This window comes from Impatiens glandulifera, chromosome 8 (genome assembly GCF_907164915.1).
Source record: "Impatiens glandulifera chromosome 8, dImpGla2.1, whole genome shotgun sequence".
Taxonomy (NCBI): domain Eukaryota; kingdom Viridiplantae; phylum Streptophyta; class Magnoliopsida; order Ericales; family Balsaminaceae; genus Impatiens; species Impatiens glandulifera.
This window is the reverse complement of record NC_061869.1, coordinates 2,302,979-2,326,322: the sequence shown is the minus strand read 5'-3', so window position 1 is coordinate 2,326,322 and position 23,344 is coordinate 2,302,979. Positions and strand designations below refer to the sequence as shown.

At 32.3% G+C, this 23,344-nt stretch overlaps 5 protein-coding genes across 6 annotated transcripts; 3 read left to right on the top strand and 2 right to left on the bottom strand.

Moving 5' to 3' along the window:
• Positions 1-331: 331 nt before the first annotated feature.
• LOC124911503 (calmodulin-binding protein 60 B-like) lies at positions 332-3,648 on the bottom strand. 2 transcript variants are annotated; one of them, XM_047452000.1, is made up of 9 exons: positions 3,572-3,648; positions 3,155-3,329; positions 2,983-3,058; positions 2,848-2,906; positions 2,281-2,774; positions 2,034-2,194; positions 1,743-1,946; positions 1,097-1,313; positions 332-1,017 (listed from the first exon to the last, which is right to left on the bottom strand). In XM_047452000.1, exons 2-9 carry the CDS (start codon positions 3,241-3,243, stop codon positions 518-520), a joined length of 1,800 nt encoding a protein of 599 aa, XP_047307956.1. In that variant the 5' UTR covers positions 3,244-3,329; positions 3,572-3,648; the 3' UTR covers positions 332-517. The 2 variants fall into 2 exon arrangements, with proteins under 2 accessions (XP_047307956.1, XP_047307955.1); XM_047451999.1 differs by lacking the exon at positions 3,572-3,648 and having other exon boundaries at positions 3,155-3,483.
• Positions 3,649-6,342: 2,694 nt separating this feature from the next.
• LOC124911502 (probable serine/threonine-protein kinase DDB_G0281745) lies at positions 6,343-11,199 on the top strand. The gene is made up of 9 exons (XM_047451998.1): positions 6,343-8,300; positions 8,387-8,521; positions 8,610-8,714; positions 9,640-9,792; positions 9,919-10,082; positions 10,206-10,353; positions 10,439-10,561; positions 10,659-10,746; positions 10,847-11,199. Exons 1-9 carry the CDS (start codon positions 6,612-6,614, stop codon positions 11,011-11,013), a joined length of 2,772 nt encoding a protein of 923 aa, XP_047307954.1. The 5' UTR covers positions 6,343-6,611; the 3' UTR covers positions 11,014-11,199.
• A 2,228-nt stretch (positions 11,200-13,427) lies between these two features.
• Positions 13,428-14,043, top strand: LOC124911505 (pathogenesis-related protein PR-1-like). The gene has a single exon (XM_047452002.1). It carries the CDS (start codon positions 13,477-13,479, stop codon positions 13,960-13,962), a length of 486 nt encoding a protein of 161 aa, XP_047307958.1. The 5' UTR covers positions 13,428-13,476; the 3' UTR covers positions 13,963-14,043.
• A 1,754-nt stretch (positions 14,044-15,797) lies between these two features.
• LOC124911504 (putative lipase ROG1) lies at positions 15,798-18,157 on the top strand. Its single transcript, XM_047452001.1, has 10 exons — positions 15,798-16,376; positions 16,448-16,515; positions 16,586-16,656; positions 16,716-16,928; positions 17,007-17,167; positions 17,243-17,298; positions 17,400-17,452; positions 17,533-17,641; positions 17,719-17,816; positions 17,900-18,157. Exons 1-10 carry the CDS (start codon positions 16,093-16,095, stop codon positions 17,969-17,971), a joined length of 1,185 nt encoding a protein of 394 aa, XP_047307957.1. The 5' UTR covers positions 15,798-16,092; the 3' UTR covers positions 17,972-18,157.
• Positions 18,158-21,944: 3,787 nt separating this feature from the next.
• LOC124912253 (protein GLUTAMINE DUMPER 3-like) lies at positions 21,945-22,674 on the bottom strand. The gene has a single exon (XM_047452821.1). It carries the CDS (start codon positions 22,608-22,610, stop codon positions 22,110-22,112), a length of 501 nt encoding a protein of 166 aa, XP_047308777.1. The 5' UTR covers positions 22,611-22,674; the 3' UTR covers positions 21,945-22,109.
• Between the last annotated feature and the right edge of the window lie 670 nt (positions 22,675-23,344).

Below are 23,344 nucleotides of genomic sequence, written 5' to 3'. Positions count from 1 at the left end.
GGTTTTTATTTTAGTGAAAACCAAACCTAATTTGTTTTGGAGATAATAAAGTAACACTAACCCTCTATTCAAATTCCTACTTCAAAAAAGTCTTTTTAATAAAATAAAAAACAAATAAATAAATAACTTAAATTGATCTCTTAGGGCATGCAATAAATAGCTTTTCAAATAAAAATTTGCTACAAATCTTAATTAAATAAACTCATTTAAGGTTAAGCATATTTTTTCTTTATATTTTAAAACCCATATTATCTAAAATGTTTCACACTGCATAATCAAAACATCCAACAACTGTAAAACACAATTATATGAAAATCAACAATCCAAAAGCTAAAACACAATATCAATTCACTTTAATTTTAATAAAGAACAGAAACATTCTTGTCTAGAAACTGGCAATCATTGGAGATATCCTAAACTATATCAAATCATTCAATCATTCTCTCTAAAACAAATCAATAGTAAATGTGTCAAAAGCTGAAGAACTAACTGTACAGAGAACTTAAAAGCCCTATTCTTACTCGTCTTCTTCATCATTCAGCTCTACAATCTGGGCACGCCTTTCAGCTGCTTTCTTCCTGATAAAAAATCCCCATCTCATAGCAGCCTTGATTTTCAACCAACCTGCAACCGATCTAACAGGACGCGGACGAACCTCTTTGAAACCCATGTCTGGTTCTTGCGATTGCATGAACGATGGAAACACAAATCCATCATCAAACCCATTAACCGAGTTCTGACCATCACCACCTATGCTGAAGAGTCTGAGCAAATGCTGCATATCCTCGTTCTCCAGCATTTCGTGACTTCTCAAACGAATATCCTCCTCTGATAAAATGTCCATAACACCCTTCTCTTGGTTCTGTACACAGACATCGTCAAAGGGATTATTAACAAAAGATTGGTTAACAGAAGAATTGTTGTTTTGAATCTGCTGGTCTTGTGTAGCAAAAATATCACTCTCAAACTCAATAAGATCGCTCGTATTCAGGAGCTGAGATGGGTATCTATTAAAGCCTGAAAAAACAAGAAGAACAGATTTCTTTCAATTTCATCTCCATTATGAAAAAAACAGTAACTAAAAATCTTGGCATACCTTCAATTGCTCGGCTTGATTCTATTACAGACACATCTACACCATCTGTAGGATGAAGATTCTCCAAACGATTTGGATAATCAACCGAGCCTGAGCATGTTCCTGTGCTGTGCGGGCTTTTATTAAGCTGATCGAAGCTTAGAAACGATTTACCATCATATTCTACTACTTGGTTCCAATCTTCGTATGCTTTTTTGACCAAGGAGTCTACATATTCCTGCAACAGCAATTTTTTTTTTAAGTTTCGTAAACAGATGGGCTTACAAGCCTACAACAGGCTCATATCGAAAAACTTCCTGTATCTGGATCTGGATCTGGATCTAGATCAATTATTTCAAAAGAACTCTTTATCACATCAGATATTCATCCAATCACTTAATTCATCAACTAAAATACTCTTACTTCATCTTCTATAAAATTTAGATCTTAAAAACAAAAGGATATTTTAATAATTTAACCTAAGGAATTCCAAAAAACCCAGTTTTTCATCAAACAAGATTTTGATTTCGTAACCTATATTTTTTTAAACAATCGCCACATCAAACAAGTTCCTAGAGAAGAAAGTATCAATAGATTTCTTTAGAAACACTTTTTTATCACATTTTTAAAATAGAACTTTGTTCAATCAGATCCCTTTAATACATACCTTTTGGGTTTCAGAAAGGGAATCGGCTGAGTGGAACTCTTCACCAACTATTAAGCCGCTCAGTTCATAAATATTGTTAAAAGCAACTCCAACGTTTCTCGCATCATCTTGATAATAAACATAGAGCTTCCCACTTAGTACACACGTCTTTGCATGCTCTACGAGAGCCTCCCACATCTTATTAGACATGCCACTTCCTAGAATCTACAATCCACGACAAATAGAGAAATCATACGTTATCAATTTAATTCAGAATCAATGAAAATAAAGGAATAAAATAAGTTTGCTTACATTCCGTAGCTTCTGGGAGTCTCTAACAACTAGGCGGAGAAAATCTTCAACGACAAATATTCCTGCCGAATTCAATCTCTTATGGAATGAACCATCCTTTCCAATCTTCTCCAATCTCCATATCTCGTCGTTCAAGACAGGCGGGTAATGCTTCTTGTATACTAATAACAGAAACAACAACAAACAGGACTAAATTTTGATAACTGTACATGTAAGAGAGTAAAAACACAAGTTTTAATAGGTTTACATTCTCCTCTGTGATCTTTAACAGTGAAAGCTTCGGTTTTTGCCTCAAGAATTCGAATCCCATCACAAAAACCGGAAGAAACCTTCAAACCAAGCCTGAACTTCCTGCTTCTTATCCAACTCGAATTGTCTGTAAAAATAATTTCCCCTAAAGTTCCCACGCCTTCTTTGAGAGTCAATTGTAAGTCCCCTGTCAAAAGTGGTCTTTTTCCTTCGCGCTCTTTAACAACATGGCTTTCAAACTTCTCTTGTGTCCAGCCTTCTTCATCTTCATCATTAAAACCGCCTTCAAGCACAACAACGTCCAGCTTTATGGAGGATTCAGGACCGGAAGTTATTACATGGCCCGTATTCGAATCAATCAACACAACATGAACTGTAGCACCTTGCTCTCCTTCAACTTTTCCTCCTGTAAAGAGTGGAAGAGATAACCTAGACCTAAATTGCAGCTGCAATTTCTTCCCATCTAGTCCTTCTATTTTTGGTGGGGATGACCTATATGAATGCAAATTTCGTTTAATCAATCCCAATAAACCCAAAAAAAAAATGAAAATTTTAAGATACTTGCCTTCCAGCAAGTGCAGCAGGGACTAATTTAGCTAAAGCACGTTCCACTTCTTCACTTACCTGTTGTTCAGATAGAAACCCAGATGAAGAACAGTGAAGAACAACCCAAGAGAGATTATACACAGATTTATCTTACCACTCTACGCAGAATAGGTTCTAAAGAAGAACAAAGTTTTTGCAGACTATCAACCTTCAGTGCTTCAACAACAACCCTATATAATTACATTTCAATGTCCATATTAGGGATCTGCCGTTTTCCAGAAAACCTAGAATGATGTTTTATCTAATAATCAAGAAACTGAAATCACCTGGCTAAAGCCGGCCGCTTTCGGTCTGACTGTTGATCATCGTCCTCCAATCTCCGTTTCCCTTTGTTCATGGAGTTGGAACTCTCCATATGTATTTCCGTCTGAATTTACAGATTAATTCATTCAAACCCCAAGATCCACAGACACAAAACGCGCAATCCTTCAATCAATTTATCTGCTAATACACTTCTATGAGACGAGCAGATGGGTTTCACGAAAAGGCAAACAAGAAAGAAACTTGGTTTTTGAATGATTAAAGGCTGTATTAAACGTAAAGAAAACGATTACAAAAAGAAAACCCTAATTGAGCAAAAGTAGAAAGAATGGATTTTTTTTAATATATTTTTGATGGGCCGCCGCTTAGAACTCATTCATTCATTCTATATCGTACCAGTTCGGAGTTTACGAGGTTTTTACCTTCTTCCTTTGTTCAACACTTCGATGCTCTGATGAATCTTTGCTTCCTCCTCCACATCCTATTTTGATTTGTTAGAAATATAGGTAAAAATTAGAAAGTTGTTTATTTTATTATTTAAATCAAATGCTCAAAGATAACCTTAATTTTATTTTGTAAGATTTTGTATAAATAATTTAATATTTTAGGTCACGCTTATAATGATAAGATTGAAAAAGTCTTGGTGTCATGTTATTGATAAGATTTAGGTTTTTTTTCTTAATTATTGAAAAACTTTGACACGAAGAGTTCATTTTCAAATTTTTTAAATGAGCTGAATAAAATAAAAAGAAATCTTTTTAAAGGTGGATACTAAGTACCCATGAAAACCAATTTGGATATTTGGCTTATTTTCCATTATGTTTTGTAAGTGGAAACAAAACTCAAGATAGGTAATATGTGGTGTGCCATTAAAAATGGAGACATTGATACATACTTTTGTTTTACCAAGTTTGGACTACCGCCAAGAATATTAATTGTGTTTGGATACTTTTAAATTTGTTCGAAAAGAAAATATGGAATGTAAGTCTTTGCGAATGGATTATATGCCAGGAACCTAACTAAGAGGAATAGATAAATTCTTCAATTATATGAGAACATATATGAATTGTGATACATGAATGTTTTAATGTTTTTAAACTTTAGTTAAATATGTTTGTTAAGTGTTCGTTGATCTGATACTTTTTTGAGGTGAGTTATTTTTAAATTACATTGAATTTGTTAATTTGTATTGTATACCTAATTTTTTGTTTGAATTTGTTAATTTGTATTGTATACCTAATTTTTTGTTTGAAAATGTTTAATGTATAATGAAAATTTATGACAATCTTTAAGTCTAACAAAAAAAAAAAATGTTATGAGATAAAATATAAACATAAATTTTAGTGGAATAAATATTGTAATAAAAAATTTATTTCCAAATTTTAATCATTTGGTTGTAACCATGACTTAATGGTCCAAAATGAAAATTCATAAATTTAAATAAAAAAATTATATATATATATATATATAATTGTAACTAAATAGTAATTTTGATTTTAAATAAGATTAAATATTTTGATGTATATTATTTACGACGTTATCTAAAATCCGTTTCGAAAAGTCGTAGAGAATGTCGGGAGTTAATCGTTCTTCTCAAACTAGAGTATCTACGAGTATTATTAACATAGGATCCGAAAGAGATTTGGTACACACATTGACTAATTCCATGGAGTAGGTCTTTTTGTCTGGATCTTCTCTTTCATACATAACTCTACGGGTAGGTCTGTTTCATTCAAAGTAGTCCTCGCCGAAAAAGACATGAAACTAATGTTTTGATTGGAAAATGGAATATTCAAGCACTCGTTCTAGCCAACCAAAATGAAAGTTCGGTCCTTACTTTAGGTTTAACTTCCGATTGCTACTAGTACAAAGAAAAGTGAGAAGTTAACAAAGAAGAACAGTCTCTTATTTTCATTTTTTTTAAATTTTTTTTTATATGTTTTATTTTCCTCGTTTCAAAATTTTTGTATTTTTTAAACTATTCCTATCATTTTTTTTAATTATGGACGACTGTTTTAAAAAAATAATAATAATACATTTTTCTAAAAATTTGATTTTGCAATCAATACAATTGAAAATTAGGACGTTACATTTTATTTTGTGATAGTTAACTTAACCTTCTTTGTCTATTTGTTACAATTTAACACCTATTCATAATTGCATTGATCAACTTATGTCTAATAAAATAATTGGAAAACAAAGACAATCTACCACTCAATTTTGAGTGAAAACATATATTTATAGTAAATTATCTATGATTTCTTATCTATATATATATAATGATGCTTAATTTTTAAAGTGTCCGGATTGGCGGGTCGAGAGCTGTGGTTAATTTGGATACTTGGGTCGGATTGTGGGTTGACCCGTTTTTAAATTTAAAACGGTTAAAAATAAAATTAAAAATGCTAGAGGTATGTTTCGAACTTGCAACCTAACAAAACAAGTACAACTCTTTAACCAACTAGGCTACAAAGACTTTATATTTTAAATTCAACACCAAATTTGATAAACGCGGGACGTTTTAATATTAATATAAGTTCAACTTTTTAACTAACTAATCTATATATATATAATGATGCTTAATTTTTAAAGTGTCCGGATTGGCGGGTCGAGAGCTGTGGTTAATTTGGATACTTGGGTCGGATTGTGGGTTGACCCGTTTTTAAATTTAAAACGGTTAAAAATAAAATTAAAAATGCTAGAGGTATGTTTCGAACTTGCAACCTAACAAAACAAGTACAACTCTTTAACCAACTAGGCTACAAAGACTTTATATTTTAAATTCAACACCAAATTTGATAAACGCGGGACGTTTTAATATTAATATAAGTTCAACTTTTTAACTAACTAATCTATATAGGTGTTGAGTAAATTGATACTTGGGTCGGATTGTGGGTTGACCCACCCATAAACTTAAAACGGTTAAAAATAAAATAAAAAAAATATTATCCGTAATTTTTTTCCATGATTTTTATATTAATACTCGTGCAAATGCACGGAAAAAATGCTAGATTATTTTAATTACATTTAATAACTTAAATAACTTATAGTATATTATTTGATTTTGTAAATAACCCAAAACCCTAGTTTTCCAAAATCCCCCCCAAAAAAAAGAAATTTGTTCCGGAGAATGTAGTGGAGCCACGTGTGTCATACCTGGCGATATGATCATCGCATCAAGGAAGGCAGCGGCCAGCGATGGCGGTCGTTCGTTCGTCATCAACATCATCATTTCTTAAGAAAAAGATCTAATCTTCAATTCGCCCACCATTCTATTTCAAATTTCACTCTTTTCGATAAATGCAAAGTATATATGAACAAGATACGTCGTTATCCCATCTCATTGTGACACTCGTCGATACCTCCTGTCTTGAAACGGACAATTTTGATTCGTGAGAATCGGCGCTGACAGAATCAAGATTCGTCATTTACAGGTATTACTTAATAAATGCTGATTTCTCGATGAATAGTGTTTCTGCAATAACAGGAGGATCGGTTTCAAGCCCTAGCGAAGAAAGTTTGCGTATAAAATTTCTATGTAGTTTTCTGGGTAGTATCTTGCCTCGTCCTCAAGATGGGCAGCTAAGGTATGTTGGCGGTGAAACGCGAATAGTGAGTGTGCCGCGTGATATCAATTATGATGAACTCGTGATGAAAATGAAAGAACTTTATGAATTGACTGCTGTTTTGAAATATCAACAGCCTGATGAAGACCTAGACTCGTTAGTATCAGTTGTGAACGATGATGATGTAATGAATATGATGGAAGAGTATGATAAGTTAAGTTCAGGTGATGGGTTCACCAGACTAAGGTTTTTTCTGTTTTCTTATGCTGACCTTGAAAGTTCTTCACAATTCATCGATGCAGACGAAAGGGAAACTGAGAGAAGATATGTTGATGCTTTAAACAACATTAACGAATCGACAGATTTACGAAATCGTCAGTTTTCTGAATCACCTGGAGACGATTTCTATGTTGCAAGGAATTATGATCTTCCAGTTCAACAATTTAACTTGCGACATTTGAGAGTTCCGCCAATGGATGGGACTAGAAGCCCTGTATATCACTCTCCAAGGCATTCCCCTTCATCAGCCCCTGTTTATCGAGCCCCATTTCCAGAATTTCAGGATCGGATATCCGAAGAACATTGTTGGCAGCAACCGAACCATGATATCTTTCCCTTCGATCATCAGCTACGTTTCTCCGAAAATGGGACTTGGTATCATCGTTCTGGGGCCTTGCCAAGTGAGTCAGCTAGATTTCCTTGCAATATGTTCAATATTCCCCACAATGGTAATAATGGCTATCACGATTCACGCAGAAATCAAGCATGTTCTGATTCGTATTCGAAACATGGAGAACAACTGCCCATTGAGCATCCTAACTATCGCCATGGCTTATGTTTGAGAGAGCAGAATGACCCCAGATCCCTTTACAATGAATTTCACTGTCGTGGAAGAGGGTGGAATATGCAGCATATATCGATTCCTTCAAATGAGGAACCAAGATCAGCTATTGCTTTAGATGGACTGCAAAATAGCCACCATGTTTTAGATAGTAATGTTATGCACGCTGCTAATGGCCATCAATTGCCTGTGATGTATAATGTTCATAATGAGGATCCTCGGTTCATAAGATCTTCACCTGAACAAGGGAACGTAGCTGTAGCTGTATCTGCATCACATGTCCCTATTACTCCTCTTGATGAGCGCGGGATTAGGTATGGTAACATTCCTTATTCTCGAGTATCGAATGGATTTGCCCCAATGCCTCATTTATCAGGACAAAATAGTGATCCATTACACAATGGCCTCTCTTATGAACAATCAACTTCTACTCAACTATCGAATGGTACAAGAAAAGACAATCAAAACCCTTGTCATGAACATGGTTATAGTCGGGTGCCATATTTCACTCCATCCGCTCATAATCAAGAGAAACCGTACCTGATTGGTCCCGGACTTCTTCACCAACCCTCTGATACACCAAATCTTGCTTCTCTTTTCGAACCTGTGCAGTTATCAAGTGAAACAATGACAATGAAGGAGAAAGATACTGATGTTGAAGTAGATGAATTACTTCACCAGGTTACTGCAGTCATGAATCTACCTGATGATTTGTATGTAACAAATCCTGTTGACGAGTACAAGGTTAGCGCTTATGTTACATTTAATGATATGGAAATAACTGAGGGACAAAATAGTGATTTGTGTGGATCTTGCCTTTTTTCTTTTAGGAGGCTGCACTGGAAAATCATGAGGAGTTAAAGCCCGAAACTGAAGGAAATGACAATTATGAAGACTCCAAGGTTGTGGCAGAAAAATCTGATGCAGTAGAAAAGGAAGAAAATGGAATTCAATCTGAGGCTATAGTAAAATTCCTTCCTGTTATTTCTAATTCATGTACTTCAATCTTCAGCGAGGTGTCATTTCTTATATAATGTCTATTTTTGGGTATAGGACACAGGCACAAACATAGAGGAGGATTCAGACAATGAGGATTCGGGGGAATCTAAAATAGAGCCGACCAAGGCTGAGGAAGAAGCTGTTGCTAGGGGATTACAGGTTGCCTTTTTTAACATTGTATTCTTATTCATAAATGGAGCTCCTATTTTACTATACATGCTTTCTAATACAGAACGGAGATTAGGGCTACGTAAGCCAATTATACGATGACCATACCGCCTTATTAATAGTATTAGTTTACTATATTTAGTTATTGTTATTTATTTTGATTCGATATTAGGATCTTTTCAATTTGTTATGGTAGTAGTTTACCTTTTCAGGTTACCTTTTTGAACATTCTTATTAATAAATGGAGCTCCTATTTTATTATACATGCTTTCTGATACAGAACGGAGATTAGGGTTCCGAAGGGCCAATCATTCGATGATTGACACATGGCCGTCAATTAATAGTATAGTTCATCATATTTAATTTTGTTATTTATTTTGATTAGTTATTAGGATAGTATTCAGATGCATTTTCTTGGATGGCATGACTTGTCCCGCACGTAATTGGACTATTGCTAGAAGTTTGTTGCTCGACAAAGCGAAGGCACTTACTCACTTAGTTTCGCGCGTAGACTTTGCATAAATCCTTGACTTTGTTGTTTTGTCGTGTTTGTTTTGACTATTCCCTTTTCTTCTCCCCCTTTTGTATTGAAGGTTCTTCATTTCTTTAGTAGTATAGTAGTTAGGTTCTTGTGAATTAATGAGATGGTTTTGCCGTTTCAACAAAAAAATATTAGGATAGTATTATCTTTTCAATTTGTTATACGTAGTTACTTTTCCAATTTAATAGGATATAATTTATCATTCCAATTTAGTAGGATAGTAGTTACCTTTCCAAAACATATATAAGTTGCATCTGAATGCTATTAAACGAAATTATGCAAAGTTTTATACTTCTTGTGTCGATTTCTCCTGGCTTCTCAACCCTCAGAATGTTTAAACCCTAGAGTTTGAACTATATCCCTCTCTTGTGTCAGACAATTAGAAATGATGATTTGGAGGAGGTCAAGGAACTAGGCTCGGGTAATTATGGTGCTGTTTATCATGGAAAATGGAAGGGCTCTGATGTGGCAATTAAAAAGATCAAAGCAAGTTGCTTTTCTGGGAAACCTTCCGAGAGGGAACGATTGGTATTGGCTCTACTTTCTTAGCTTCCTCCAATTTGACATCTAACTTATGGAAGAATTACTAAGTTATATTCTTTTGGCTTGGGAACTTATTCAAAAAAAAAATTCTGTCGTTCTTACTTCTTATAGATAGCAGATTTTTGGAAGGAGGCTTTGATATTAGGCTCTTTACATCACCCAAACGTAGTTTCTTTCTATGGAATAGTGCGTGATGGTCCTGATGGTTCGTTAGCAACTGTGACAGAATTCATGATTAATGGGTCTCTCAAACAATATTTACAGAAAAAGGACAGGTACCTTTTTTTGGTGAATTATGTAGCTAACAATCAATCTTTGAATGAAGACTATATGTATTTAATGCTGCAGTTACCTTTACTAAATGCTCTTATTGTCCATGCATTGTGCTGATCAATCAGGACAATTGACCGGCGAAAGAGGCTAATAATAGCTATGGATGCAGCTTTTGGGATGGAGTATTTGCACGGAAAGAACATTGTTCACTTTGATTTAAAGTGCGAGAATTTGTTGGTGAATATGAGAGACCCACATCGACCAGTATGCAAGGTATGATGAATTGTTGATGCGTTTAGGCATTCTGACAGTTGCAGTCTAGTTGATCCCAGTATCTTGACAAACTTATATATATTAGATTGGCGATCTTGGATTATCAAAAGTGAAACAACATACATTAGTGTCTGGAGGTGTTCGCGGAACTTTACCATGGATGGCGCCTGAGCTCCTTAGTGGAAAAAGTAACATGGTTTCGGAAAAGGTAAAAAAATTGTCACTTTGATCACTTCACCAAATGCACTTTCTTATTTCTAATTGAACATGGATCTCTTATAACAACCACTGCATGCTTATTTTAGATCGATGTGTATTCGTTTGGGATTGTGATGTGGGAACTGCTAACTGGAGAAGAGCCTTACGCAGATATGCATTGTGCTTCTCTCATAGGTAAATGAAATATATATATATATATATATATACTTATTACCAATCAAGATCTCTAACTAATTGAATTCCTCGTATTCATATGATAATATAATAATTCCAGCTGGGATTGTGAACGACACATTACGTCCAACAATCCCAACATGGTGTGATCCTGAATGGAAGTCGCTGATGGGAAGTTGTTGGGGGTCTGATCCGTCTGAGAGGCCCTCGTTTGCTGAAATCTCAAAGAAGTTGAGAAATATGGCAGCAGCAATCAATGTCAAATGAATGAATTATTTAGCTGCTATAATATGTATCATGTCGCCTGCCCCTGCCCTTGTCCTTAAGACATGTTCGAGAAACATCTTTATTTGCTGCGGCCAATGACTAAGGAGAAGTCATATGTACTATAATCCATGGATCCAATGAGATCTGGGAATTAGGTCAAAGGATTCAAATTAATGCATTAAACTTTTAAGGGATTTCATTAATTTACTCAAGGTATGCATGAATCATGATGCAGGGTAGGGTAAGTGAGGTACTTAGGTTAGGCCAAGGACTTATAGTTATCTTTGTGACTGTGCGGTTGGTCGTCTTATATCGGCGTTAAACTGGTCCAAGATGTTATTTATAATATTATTTTTTAAACGATATGTTTTTGCAATGCATGCATGCATTCGCTGATTCATTTCTCCTCCATGCAGGGTCGGTCGCGATGATTGGGGTATCTTAAACAAAGTAATTTTATTTTTTTCTAGGATGATTCAATTATTTTCTCCTTTGCCTCTTTAAGTTCTTATTTGTTATGTTATTTTAAATAATGTTTTATTATTTAATTGTACTATATGTAATGAATTTTCCATTAGATTAGATTGTATATAATGAAATTGAATCATAAATCCTATTATGTTTGGATTTCTAAGAAGTTTATAATTATTGCATAAATTAATTGTTCTCCATGTTAACTATCTCAATATTGTTACACCTTGGAAAATAAAAGTTTTGTAATTATTTATTTGAACCGTTTGTTTATTGACTTTGAAGGAATAATTTTTTATTTATTTATTTATTTATAGATAATATCGATTTAAAAATAATTGATCCATACTTGACTTTGTGAACCCATTTTAGAAAATTTATGGTTTTTTTTTTACTCATGGCGGCAATCAAGGCGGTTTCCCAGGAATAGGAATAGTGTAAATAAATTGTAATTATTCACTTTTTTTTTGTTTAAATCTAAAAAGTGAAATTCTTCTACACAAAGTAAATAATTGACATAATTTGTAACAATTAAATATCACATTCAACTAAAAATGTCTTATACTCATTCTTCAAAATCAGGTATAATTCAGGAGATTAGAAAATCGAAAAACAAGAGAATTCAGCGTCATTTTCTTTGTACAACCGTTTTTCATCATTCTTAAACTTAATTAACGTTGATAAGAATTTGTTCAATTGTTTTTGTTATATATTTTTCAGCTCTTTTCAAAACGTTGTATATGTGATCATCAACTTGCGTTTTACAGACTTTGGATTGTCGTCGGATTTTTCGATTCCAGCCATAAATCATGCCTTAACTTCATCCCACTCATTGGTGTTTAAGATGAATTAATAATTTATTTCTATTATTTAATTGTCAAAAAAGTAATAAATTATACTGACATAGGATCTGGACATTTGATTTATTTTTTATATTTAGAAACGAGACTTTCAATCATTTGAAAAAGTCCTTATTTTGGTTCATATTCAATTTGTCAACTAATTCTGAACGGATATTATTTTTTTCTTTCATTTCTGAATTGGGGACTTATATAATAACTTAATATCATTACTAATATTTTGTATTGCAAGTTCTGACAATTTAGACATCTAGAATTGAGATTGTGGATTTTGCACTATAATTTATTTAGTATTTTTTTTTTTAATTTATAATATTAGTTTTGCATCTAGAATTGAGATATATTAAAGATTTTAGTAACAACCAGAGGCGAATCTATGTAGGGACTCGGGTAAACTGTAGCCCATTCCGAAAAAATATTTTTATGTTAAATATGTGACATTATCCTTAAAATTTTTAATATAATTTACTGTTTATTTATATAATTATTAAAAAATGATAAAATTTATATTTATTAACTTGTTTTATTTAAAATTTTGTCGTTATTTTTTAAGCTAACTCTAACTTTAAATCCTAGATTCGTCCCGATAATAACCATAAATGAATCTAACATTTGCAACTTACAAAGTGAGAAAAAAAAAGTTAGTAAATTAGCAAAATTTTAACATTTATTAGAACTGCAATTTATCATTTGTTACAAATGCCCACTTATTTATAATTACACAAGTTAACTAGTTTTTAGTATAAAATATTCCTATTTAAAGGACTAATATTTTTATTTAAAGATTAATCATTATATATACGAAAAACTTTATTTGGACAGACAAAGATTATTACACGAACGAATACATGAAATCTATGTGGAAAATAATTAATAATATAGTTGTTAGAACTAATTATTAAAAATAATATTTACAAAGTGTGAGAATTTATTCGGTATTGTAGGGTATGGTAATCATTATCGAACGTGGTTGCCACCAAAGACTTTTAACAATCTCATTATTAAATAAATAAATTCAACAACAAAATAAAAATATAATAATCCAATTAAATTTCCCACACTACAAATATAAAGTCACCCACCACTCACACTTTTGCCAACAAATTAAAAGAGATAGAGAAAGACCGTCCTAATGATCGCCGCCTTCCTCCTCCTCCTTTTCATCACCGGCGCCGGAGCATACGGCGGCAAAAGTAGTTCAACTGCCGCCCAATTCTTGGGACCGCAAAATGCCGCCAGGGCAGCGTTGAGATTACCGCCCCTAACATGGAGCGTTAAACTTCAGGCGTACGCAGAAGCGTACGCCAACCGGAGGAAAGGCGACTGCGCCTTAATCCATTCCCCCGGAAATACTTACGGAGAAAATATTTTCTGGGGGAGTGGTACTGGGTGGGGCCCGGCTCAGGCAGCCGGGTCGTGGGTGTCGGAGAAACAGTACTATAGATACTTCTCGAATTCATGCGGGAACGGGCAGGATTGCGGGCATTATACACAGATTGTGTGGCGGAGCACTAAACGGGTGGGTTGTGCACGGGTCGTTTGTAATGGTGGGAGAGGTGTATTCATGACTTGTAATTATGACCCGGCTGGAAATTACATTGGAGAGAGACCTTATTGATCCAATTATATATATATTTTACTATAAGCTAATCATGATGTTTGATTCACCTGAATGATTAGTAGACAATGATTTCTCTTTCTTTATTATTATTATTATTATTATTATTATTGTTATGCTTTTGTTTATAATTAATATATACTTATGTATGTGATTAATTTATCTTATCTTTTGGTTGTCTTAAATTGTCATGAGTGAAATTTGTGGTCCTTACAATGTATAACATGACTTATTGTTGGAGTTAGGTACCAGCCATTAACTACCCATCAGTCTCACCTTAAAAGAAACCTTTTTCGTAACAAGGAATCTGAATTGTCTAATATCCATAAACATAGCTATGGTGATAAATTGGGTGTAATTATTAAATTTACCTATCGTCTTAGTGAATCGTGAAAGTAAGATTACTCTATTGATTACATTATCCTGACACATATTTAAGTCGTCTGCAAATAATTTTATTGTCACTCGATAAAATTGTACTTCAAGGCGGTCATCTGAGCGTATCCATCCAGAAGGATTCACCACCTACCTCTACTGTTGGTCGGCAAATGAGTAGTAAGTGTGTGCATCACTTCTAACCCGAATTATGACTTATTTGCATTTAGTCATATAATTTGATGCACAGTAACTCTAAGTATTGAACCAACTCGATTATTAGATTTTAGTAAAAATATGTTTATAGTAATTAAAGTGGTAAGTGTTTGAATTTGAAAGATTGAGATATCAATATTCCGAGTTAAAAATGTACTTAATAACGGTGAATATTAGTTGGGTTAGTCTATTTCATAATAATACAGGTAAAAAAAAACGTATGTATGATAACATTTATCCATATTGTTGTTCAGGTGCTAATTGGATTTGGCTAGACAACATTAAATTGAAATTAGATTAGAAAAGTGAAAGCCGAATTGATAAGAGTTGTGGGTATTGATGGTTTGTCAGTATAAGAACTCAAAACAAGCTAAATTATGGGTCATGACATATTAGTTCTGAAAGATTAGTTGAGACTTGAGATGTGTTTAATTTTTGATAAATAATGTAATAAAAAACATGAAATTGCCAAAATATCATGTTGGTGGGGAATAGGATAGACTAACCAATGGACTGCATCATCTGATACCTAGCCCAAACAGTTGGTGTGATGGTCCAACTGATTAGCAATTGCCAAAATATCCAAACTGGACCCTCTATTGTTTGGTTTGGTTTGGTTTTACTTCTAGATTCCACAAATGATTAAATATATTATAGGAAATAACTAGTTATATATAATTCAAATGAAAATTTATTCAAAATCAATAATAGACCTAAAAATTTAGAATTTAAATTTTCAAATAATAACAATTTTTTTAAAAATAAATTATTATTTATATACATAATAAAATAATAATAAGAGAGTGATGCTTTACTTCTGCATGTATAGGTTATTTCGATGTTGCCTATATTGTATCTCACTCATAAAATGACACTTATATACAAAAATGAAGCATCACCTTTCTTATTTGTTGATATTTTTCTCTTTGTATAAGTGACGTTTTTTTCGGTCTGTGTATAAGCACTACCTGTATCCCACTCATGAAGTAACAACTACACAAAAGTGAAACATTTCCTCCCTCATTTGTTAATTTTTTTCTCTTTAATACATGTATCGTTTTTTAATTGATACATGCACTACTACATGTACGGATAACATCAAACTAACCGTCTTATAATGACAGGCTATTCATTTCGTCTCCCAAATTTCATCCTTATCCATCCTCTCATTTTTGTTTGAATTTAATTATTTAAATAACTTAATCTAATCAAATCAATATCTCAAAATGCGTATTGTGATGAAAAGACTAGATTTTTACCATTTTTGACTGGATCCACTACTACTGTGTAGTCTGTGTCTATCTTCTCTTCATCGTCCGACAGCAGCCCAACAACTGTAGCTCTCGCGCCTTGATTACTGTCACTTTCACACCATCGCCAGTTTCTGCGCCGAGAAGCTTCAACAACTGTATTTCATTGATTTCACTCCAATACCCATGATCTAATCTAAACAAACACAGACCCCTTTTAAAGCCAACGTCCAAATCACAATGATTCCCATCATTTTCTCCATCTGTAAGCGTCAATGATCCGCCCCGTATGATCACCACCGTGAGATCTACGGTCGTACCCGCGGATACCTTCGCGATCAAGACCTTGCCAAGGCTCCGCCGCCCTTCCTCGGTCTGTTTCAGTCAAGGATTCCGCTTCGATTTGGATCGAAAAATGGATCTGATTGGAAAATTTGGTGAGGGCTGCTTCTTCATGGTTCGTCCAACAAAGGATTCTTTAAGCCAGGGCGAAGTTTTGTTCGATCCGGCCTCTGTTGAAGCTAAAGTCCCGCCCCAACATCTTGTTATAATGGTCAATGGTATTATTGGAAGGTATGATTACAAATCACATTCAATTATGAATTAACTACAAAACATAACATAACTGTTGTCAAATGGAACAGTTCTGCTGATTGGAAATATGCTTCTGAGCAATTTGTGAAGATGCTTCCAGATAAAGTGATTGTTCACCGTAAGTGATATGTTATTTACCCATGATGGTTTGTTTAAATTTGATTGAAACTGGGTTGTTGTTTTGGCAGGCAGTGAATGTAATTATTCAAAGTTGACACTTGATGGTGTAGATCTGATGGGTGAGAGACTAGCTAAAGAGGTAAATGTGTGTTTTTGTTACTGATTTGAATGATTTTGATGAGATATAAGTCTGTTTAGGTATTATTCGTTGTTGAACATTGGCCCGATGTTAAAAAGATATCGTTTGTTGCACATTCATTGGGAGGACTTGTTGCCCGTTATGCTATCGGAAGACTGTATGAACATCAGCCTTGTTATAGTAATGATAATGAAGGTAGAATTGCTGGATTGGAACCAATCAACTTTATAACATTTGCAACACCACATCTTGGTTCTAGAGGACATAAACAGGTCAGCTTATGAGTTATGACAAACAAAAACAACCTTAAAACACCCAAAAACCTCACCTTTTTTCTTTTTGGTCTCTAGCTTCCTTTCCTTTGTGGTCTTCCATTTCTGGAAAGAAGAGCTCCCCAAACTGCACATTTGATTGCTGGTAGATCGGGGAAACATCTTTTCCTCACAGACAATGATGGAACACCTCCACTTCTCCTTAGGATGGTTTCTGACTCACATGATCTCAAATTCATGTTAGTTTTCTTTTATTTTTTGTCCTTTCTTTCCTCTAAAACTTTTACTTATTCTTGCACGATGATCTCTTGCAGTTCTGCTTTACGCGCATTTAAGCGACGTGTGGCATATGCAAATGTTAACTACGATTGTATCCTTTCATTTTGGAAATTTATCAGATAGTTCAACAACACCCTTGCTAGTCTTTTCATTTTTATATATATGTTGTGTTAACCTTCACTTAGCTGTAAGATGTCGTTGGTTGGAGAACTTCATCAATCCGTCGACAACATGAACTTCCACAGGTTGGGTTTTGTCGTAATTAAGATATGGTTATTACTGTCTAGAGATCAATTCTTGTGTGCTGTGTTGTGTTGTTGTTTAGCCAAATCTACTGATGAAGGATAAGAAATACCCACATGTTATGTATGTTGAGCAAGGCAATCTAAAGCATATAAACACAAAAATTGAAACACATGCCATTGATTTGGAAGGTTTGTTTTTGCCCATGACATATGAATGTTTGTACTATTCTCCCATTTTTTGTTTGATTTTTTTGGGTTGAATACAGAGGAGATGATAAGAGGGCTGAACGAAGTTCCTTGGGAGCGAGTCGATATTAGCTTTCATGAGAGTAGTCAGCGATATGTTGCCCATACTACTATACAGGTTGGTCGTGTATTTTTTGGTTGATATATGCTTCGGTTTTTCAATTTCTTCGTGTTGTTGTTGATGATGATGGGCGTTTTCAGGTGAAGAGCTATTGGTTGAACTCAGATGGTGCTGATGTTGTTTTGCATATGATAGATAATTTCATGCTCTAGTTATTAGCAAATTTGTATGTTGTCATTGCTGCTAATTTGTCTTTAGGTTATAGTTAGACTTTGGTTTGTTTCTTTTGTTTCATTTGTACTGTTATGAAATTATTTGTACATAGGATTTTAGAATCTATACATTGTTCCTACACTAACTCGTTAAGGTAGTTCATGTATAAATAAGTTGGCATAAGAGATCAAAGATTTTCGGTTTGATTTGTATTAAGAACGCCTTAAATTAATTGGGTAATTGGGGACTATTACTCTAGGAGTTCGATTAGTTTCTAAAATAAAAAAATGATCTCTATATTTTTGTAAGAAAAATTTTCTATATGATTTCAATATAAGTATTACTATTGTCTATTGTCAATTTGTTGGATAAATATTTAGATTCATTTAAGTCTCAAGTGTATGAGTAATATAAATGATATAAATTATATATGTTATAATTTCTTTTTCTTTTTTTATCAAAATAAGTAAGTATTATAAAGGTATTTTTTTTTTATAAGTCTCTTAATTGAATGATAAAAAGTTATTATTAATATTTTTATTTTATTTATTTTCAATTTAAAAAGTTAGTATTATTATAGATTTTGTTTAAGGATTTATTAGAGCTATTATAATATAATCATATATTTATTTAATATTAATATTTATTTATTTTATTTTTGTTATTATATATTTTTATTATCATGATTTAGAATTTCTTTGATGTTACATTGTTTGACAATTTTATTAGTTAATATATAATTATAAAAAAATATTTATATTCTTAATTGATTGAATTATTATAAGATTTTTTATATTTAAATTTTCTATAAAAATAAATATATTTTATAGTTGATAAATTAAATATTAAAAATAAATAAGTTGTGATAGGAGAGTTTTTTAATAAAATATTAAAAATAAATTTATCATAAAACAAACATAAAGTATTTTTTATAAAAAAGATATGTTGTTTTAATTTTTAATTTGTTAAATTATTATAATTTATATTTTTATATTTAAAATTAAAATTAAAATTTTATAAAAATAAAGTATGAGTAATGTATTATTTTGATAAATAATTTTTGATTGACTAGATAGTTAAAAAAATAATAATAAGTGAGATGTAGTTTTTGTGTAAATATAGAAAAATGTGTTTAGATTATTATATTTAAATTAATTTACGAAATTTTGATTTAATAATAAAATAAAAAAGATTAGTATATGATCTCAGAATTTTTTTTTCAAGAATGAGGAAAATTTTGATTACGTTGACCAATTAAAAAGGGTCACGTAGCCAAAACAAATTAGCTGACGTGTGCTGACAGATGGTTAGTGGGTCCCATTTTATGAAAATATAATATAATTAACAAATATTAAATATGCCTAGTTGTCCCAATATCATCTTCCGTGGCTTTAATGATTCCACGTGTCGGAGGAGACCCTATCAACACTCAGATATTGATTTTTCATAAAAGATGATAAATAGGTCCCTGAATTTGTATATACGAGTTAAATTAGATCTATTACTTCTAAAAAGACCATCCAAGTTGTCTTGTATAGGGATAACAATTATAATTTTTCCCACGGTTTTTCTACGATTTGAACAGGGTGGACCGGGATTTTAAAATAATATTTTTTGATATACCTTTTATTTTTTTAATTTAGTTCATTAATTCTTTTTAATTTTAAAAATAAACAAAGTTTTATTCATAATTATTTTGAAAAAATTTAAGTCTATTTCAAAAAAATCTAAAGTTCATCCTAATTTTAATTCTAAATTTATCCATGTAGATAGTTAACTTTTGAATAAGTTAAAATGTATTCAAAGTTTAACAAATGTATTTGAAAATTTTGGAATTATTGTAATAGCCTTAACTTTCACAACAATTTTAAGAATAAAAAAACAAAAAATTAAGTTAAATACAAGAAAAAATCAATCCGAAGAAAGTATGATCAACAATTTGATTCAAACTTTTAAGTTGAAATAAAATAATAATAAAAATAAAAGATGAATATGGATGTATTTAGTTTTCATAGAATGAGAATAGAAGATTCCCATGTCCTTTGGATTCGGCCTGTTCTTAGGCCAACCAAGCCCAGTTTGTAAATAAATGGCCCATAGGCCTATAGTAAAGATTAATGAGCCATATTTTGTTTTTCAAATAATCTTAATTTTTTTTTGTATCTTTCAGTTTTGGTTTGAGAGTAGAGTGGGGAATAATATTAATGGTAGTGATGCATATTCACACATTTTATTTATGTAGGTTGAGAGTTGAGTGGGAAAATGATAATGGATAGCGGTAGTGAATGAACTCATATATTATGCGCTCTATAGATCATATTGTATAATGTTCAATGAACAAATAACAGCGAGTTGATGATGCAATCACATAGACAACGACAAGAAACAATAAAATCATCGTTATAATGAGTAACAACCCTTTTTAGCTAGTGTGGTTCCATTTTGATGAGTGTTATATAATGCAAATTGTGATGAATCAAAGAATGGTGGTCATATTCAAAAGGCCCTCTTTCTACTACCACCATTGGTTGTTAGTAATGAACTTCTTCAACCACTCATAAATTCAAGAGTTTCTATATATATAGGTTATTAATAACTCCAAAATATATAGTCAATCATTTTACTATATTTATCAAAAGGTAAGTAAAACAAGAAATTAGCTTAATTTACAGGATATAAAAGAAATGTATAATCATAGTTAACCTATTGGTTTATTATTATAATTAATTTTGAAAAAGGATGGGATGGGTTCCATTGGGGACAAGCTGACAATGGTTGTTTGTGTGTAAGCTAGCACTTAAAAAAGTAGACCAATGAGAAGAGAGAGCAAAAGGTGATCAAATTAAAGTTGAAATAGTAGGGAAGTAGTACACTACAATACTCTCCCCCACAATTATTTGCCAAACATTACTTTAACTCATTTATTCAACTAATCAAAACTTCATTTTAAATCCCTAATTCAAGTGTTAAGTGGTATATGTTGTTTTATTTTTACAATAATAGAATATGGATAACACAATAAGGTAGCTCTCGTACGATGGGACGAGAGTGATTCCAAAAAGACAACTAAGGTATATGTCGACATTTTCAATTTATTTTGACTATGAGAACATTTTTAATGTGTTTTATGTCTTATTATTATTATTATATATGTACTCAAGGCTTTCTATAAATTATTTTGTACAATGTTACTACCACTTACTAGTATTGAAATGACTCGTACTAAATGAAAAATGTATAATTTGCCAAGAATATTTATTTACTGTGATGTCTTTTATCGAGTAATCATATAAATATGAAATGTAAGATATAAGAGTAAAACAACAACCAAGAACCGACTTTAGAATGAGAGGAACTAAGATACCGACATAAGGCTACACAGCCCATTTCAGAAATTCCTTTTAAAACATATACACTTTGATTTGAAACTTATTAGAGTATGAAAAGTTCAAATAAGTCTATTAATCAATTAAATTATACTATCTTTTTTATAATTTTTAATACTATAATATTATATATCTCAATTTAATATATATATATATATATATTAAAGAAAAACTCTTAAATATGGAACTGAGTTAAGGTCATATATTATAAATATACTTTCCAAATTAGGGTTGTGATAGACCAATAATTAATTTGTCAAGACTATTTATAATTACTTTTACCAACATAATTAATAAAACCCAGCAACTTAAATAAAAAAAATTATATATATATATATATATAATGTCAGAGTTAAGCAGGTAACCTGAAACACATTTAATCTTTTAAACAGACGACGATTGTCGCTTCGAAAACAGGACATTAAGGAGGCTTCTAATTTAATAATAAAACCCTACAACATACTCATGAAAAAATTTGAACTAAAAGATTAAAATGTGACGAATTCGATTTACACTTAAAACGTTTTAGAATGAATTCAGAATATCAAAGATGTCAAGATAGTTTATAGAAGAATGAAAATGTAAATTGAGAAAGAGGAAAAAAAGTGATAATTTGATTCTCATTAATTAACCCCCAATTTCATCCTCCAAAAAATATTTACAGCAGTAATTTCTCATCTAATCCTTCCTTCTTCCCCTTCCTCCAATCCAACATGCAATTCGATCGACATGTAAAAACAGAGCATTAAATTCACGACAAAGCGACGCCATTAATATCTTCACCCACTTTCCTCTCTTCCTCCTCCTCTTCATCCTCCTTCTCCGACGAAGAAACCGATCCATCCGATTTCTCAGTACAACCCACCGACGAAGACGACGACACATTGCTTCCAAAAGACGAAGCTCTACTCGGAACTGGTGTCGCCAAACAACTCGGCTTCAACTGTCCAGCCATTATAACTAAAACCTTCTCTTCATATTCAACCGGAATCTTCTGTTTCTCATCACTTTTCTCCTCACCCATTTCAAGATCACGCTCCCCTGAATTCTCCCTGTCTTCTAGATATCCAGACAGTTTCCAGTAAGAACATGCCAAAATCAGCAGGGCAAAAGCGATCAGTCCAAGCATCGCCGCCAGGCCGCCGAATAAGTATGGAACCGGCGAGTGCCATGGAGACCGCTGCGTTATCGCCGCCACCGCCGACGATTGTGGGGAGATCATTGCTGCATATGATTGACCTGAAGGCACCATTTTTTTTTCTTCTTTCTTTTACTTAACTTTGTTTTACAGAATTAATTAAGGAATGATGAGATGGGGAAGAAGACAGGTTTCAGGTGTTACTTATAGAAACAGAGTGGCTATTTATTTATAATTATTATTTATTTATTTATTTATTTATTTCGTCATTTGAAAGTGGGGGCTACTTGAAACAAATAGCGCACTATAGAGAAAACCCATTTGCGGGATTATCCAACAGGAAGGAAGGGATAAGATCCGGGTTTAAATATTATTTTTTATTTAATTATATAGCGTCACCTTTTTTATTTTCCTTTTTCCAATTATTATATATTCCCCATACGCATTTTACTTTTTTTTTTAATAATTATTTCACTCATTCAAAACAACCATTCATATCACTCATATATGTTAGAATGATGGTAAAAACATAAGTAAATAATAAAATTAGACACATATTAAACATAGTTCGATAAAATAAAATTTGGTTATGTTCATCCAGAAAAATGAATATTATTGAGAAAATTAAAGGTAATGACACGAGTTTATGTAATAAAATCTCTCAAAATTCTAACAAATACAGAATTGAGATAGCAGCGATGCTATTAAAGGCAATGACTCATGTTTTCTAAAGTGTCCCGTTGTAATTTTAAATAAACCCCCAACAAATACATAATATATATATATATATTTAAAAAAATGGGTTCATATATATATTCAAGTTTTACTTAATAGGGAAGATTATTTGT

Excerpts from the sequence above, each read along its gene's own strand:
- LOC124911503 (XM_047452000.1), bottom strand. The coding sequence starts at position 3,243 with ATGGAGAGTTCCAACTCCATGAACAAAGGGAAACGGAGATTGGAGGAC. Across the intron at positions 2,907-2,982 it reads AACCTATTCTGCGTAGAGTG|GTAAGTGAAGAAGTGGAACG; the intron begins GTAAGATAAATC and ends TCTGAACAACAG. Across the intron at positions 1,018-1,096 it reads ATCAAGCCGAGCAATTGAAG|GCTTTAATAGATACCCATCT; the intron begins GTATGCCAAGAT and ends TTGTTTTTTCAG.
- LOC124911502 (XM_047451998.1), top strand. The coding sequence starts at position 6,612 with ATGAATAGTGTTTCTGCAATAACAGGAGGATCGGTTTCAAGCCCTAGC. Across the intron at positions 8,715-9,639 it reads CTGTTGCTAGGGGATTACAG|ACAATTAGAAATGATGATTT; the intron begins GTTGCCTTTTTT and ends CTCTTGTGTCAG. Across the intron at positions 10,747-10,846 it reads GCATTGTGCTTCTCTCATAG|CTGGGATTGTGAACGACACA; the intron begins GTAAATGAAATA and ends TAATAATTCCAG.
- LOC124911505 (XM_047452002.1), top strand. The coding sequence starts at position 13,477 with ATGATCGCCGCCTTCCTCCTCCTCCTTTTCATCACCGGCGCCGGAGCA.
- LOC124911504 (XM_047452001.1), top strand. The coding sequence starts at position 16,093 with ATGATCACCACCGTGAGATCTACGGTCGTACCCGCGGATACCTTCGCG. Across the intron at positions 16,657-16,715 it reads GTGAGAGACTAGCTAAAGAG|GTATTATTCGTTGTTGAACA; the intron begins GTAAATGTGTGT and ends AAGTCTGTTTAG. Across the intron at positions 17,642-17,718 it reads ACATGCCATTGATTTGGAAG|AGGAGATGATAAGAGGGCTG; the intron begins GTTTGTTTTTGC and ends GGTTGAATACAG.
- LOC124912253 (XM_047452821.1), bottom strand. The coding sequence starts at position 22,610 with ATGGTGCCTTCAGGTCAATCATATGCAGCAATGATCTCCCCACAATCG.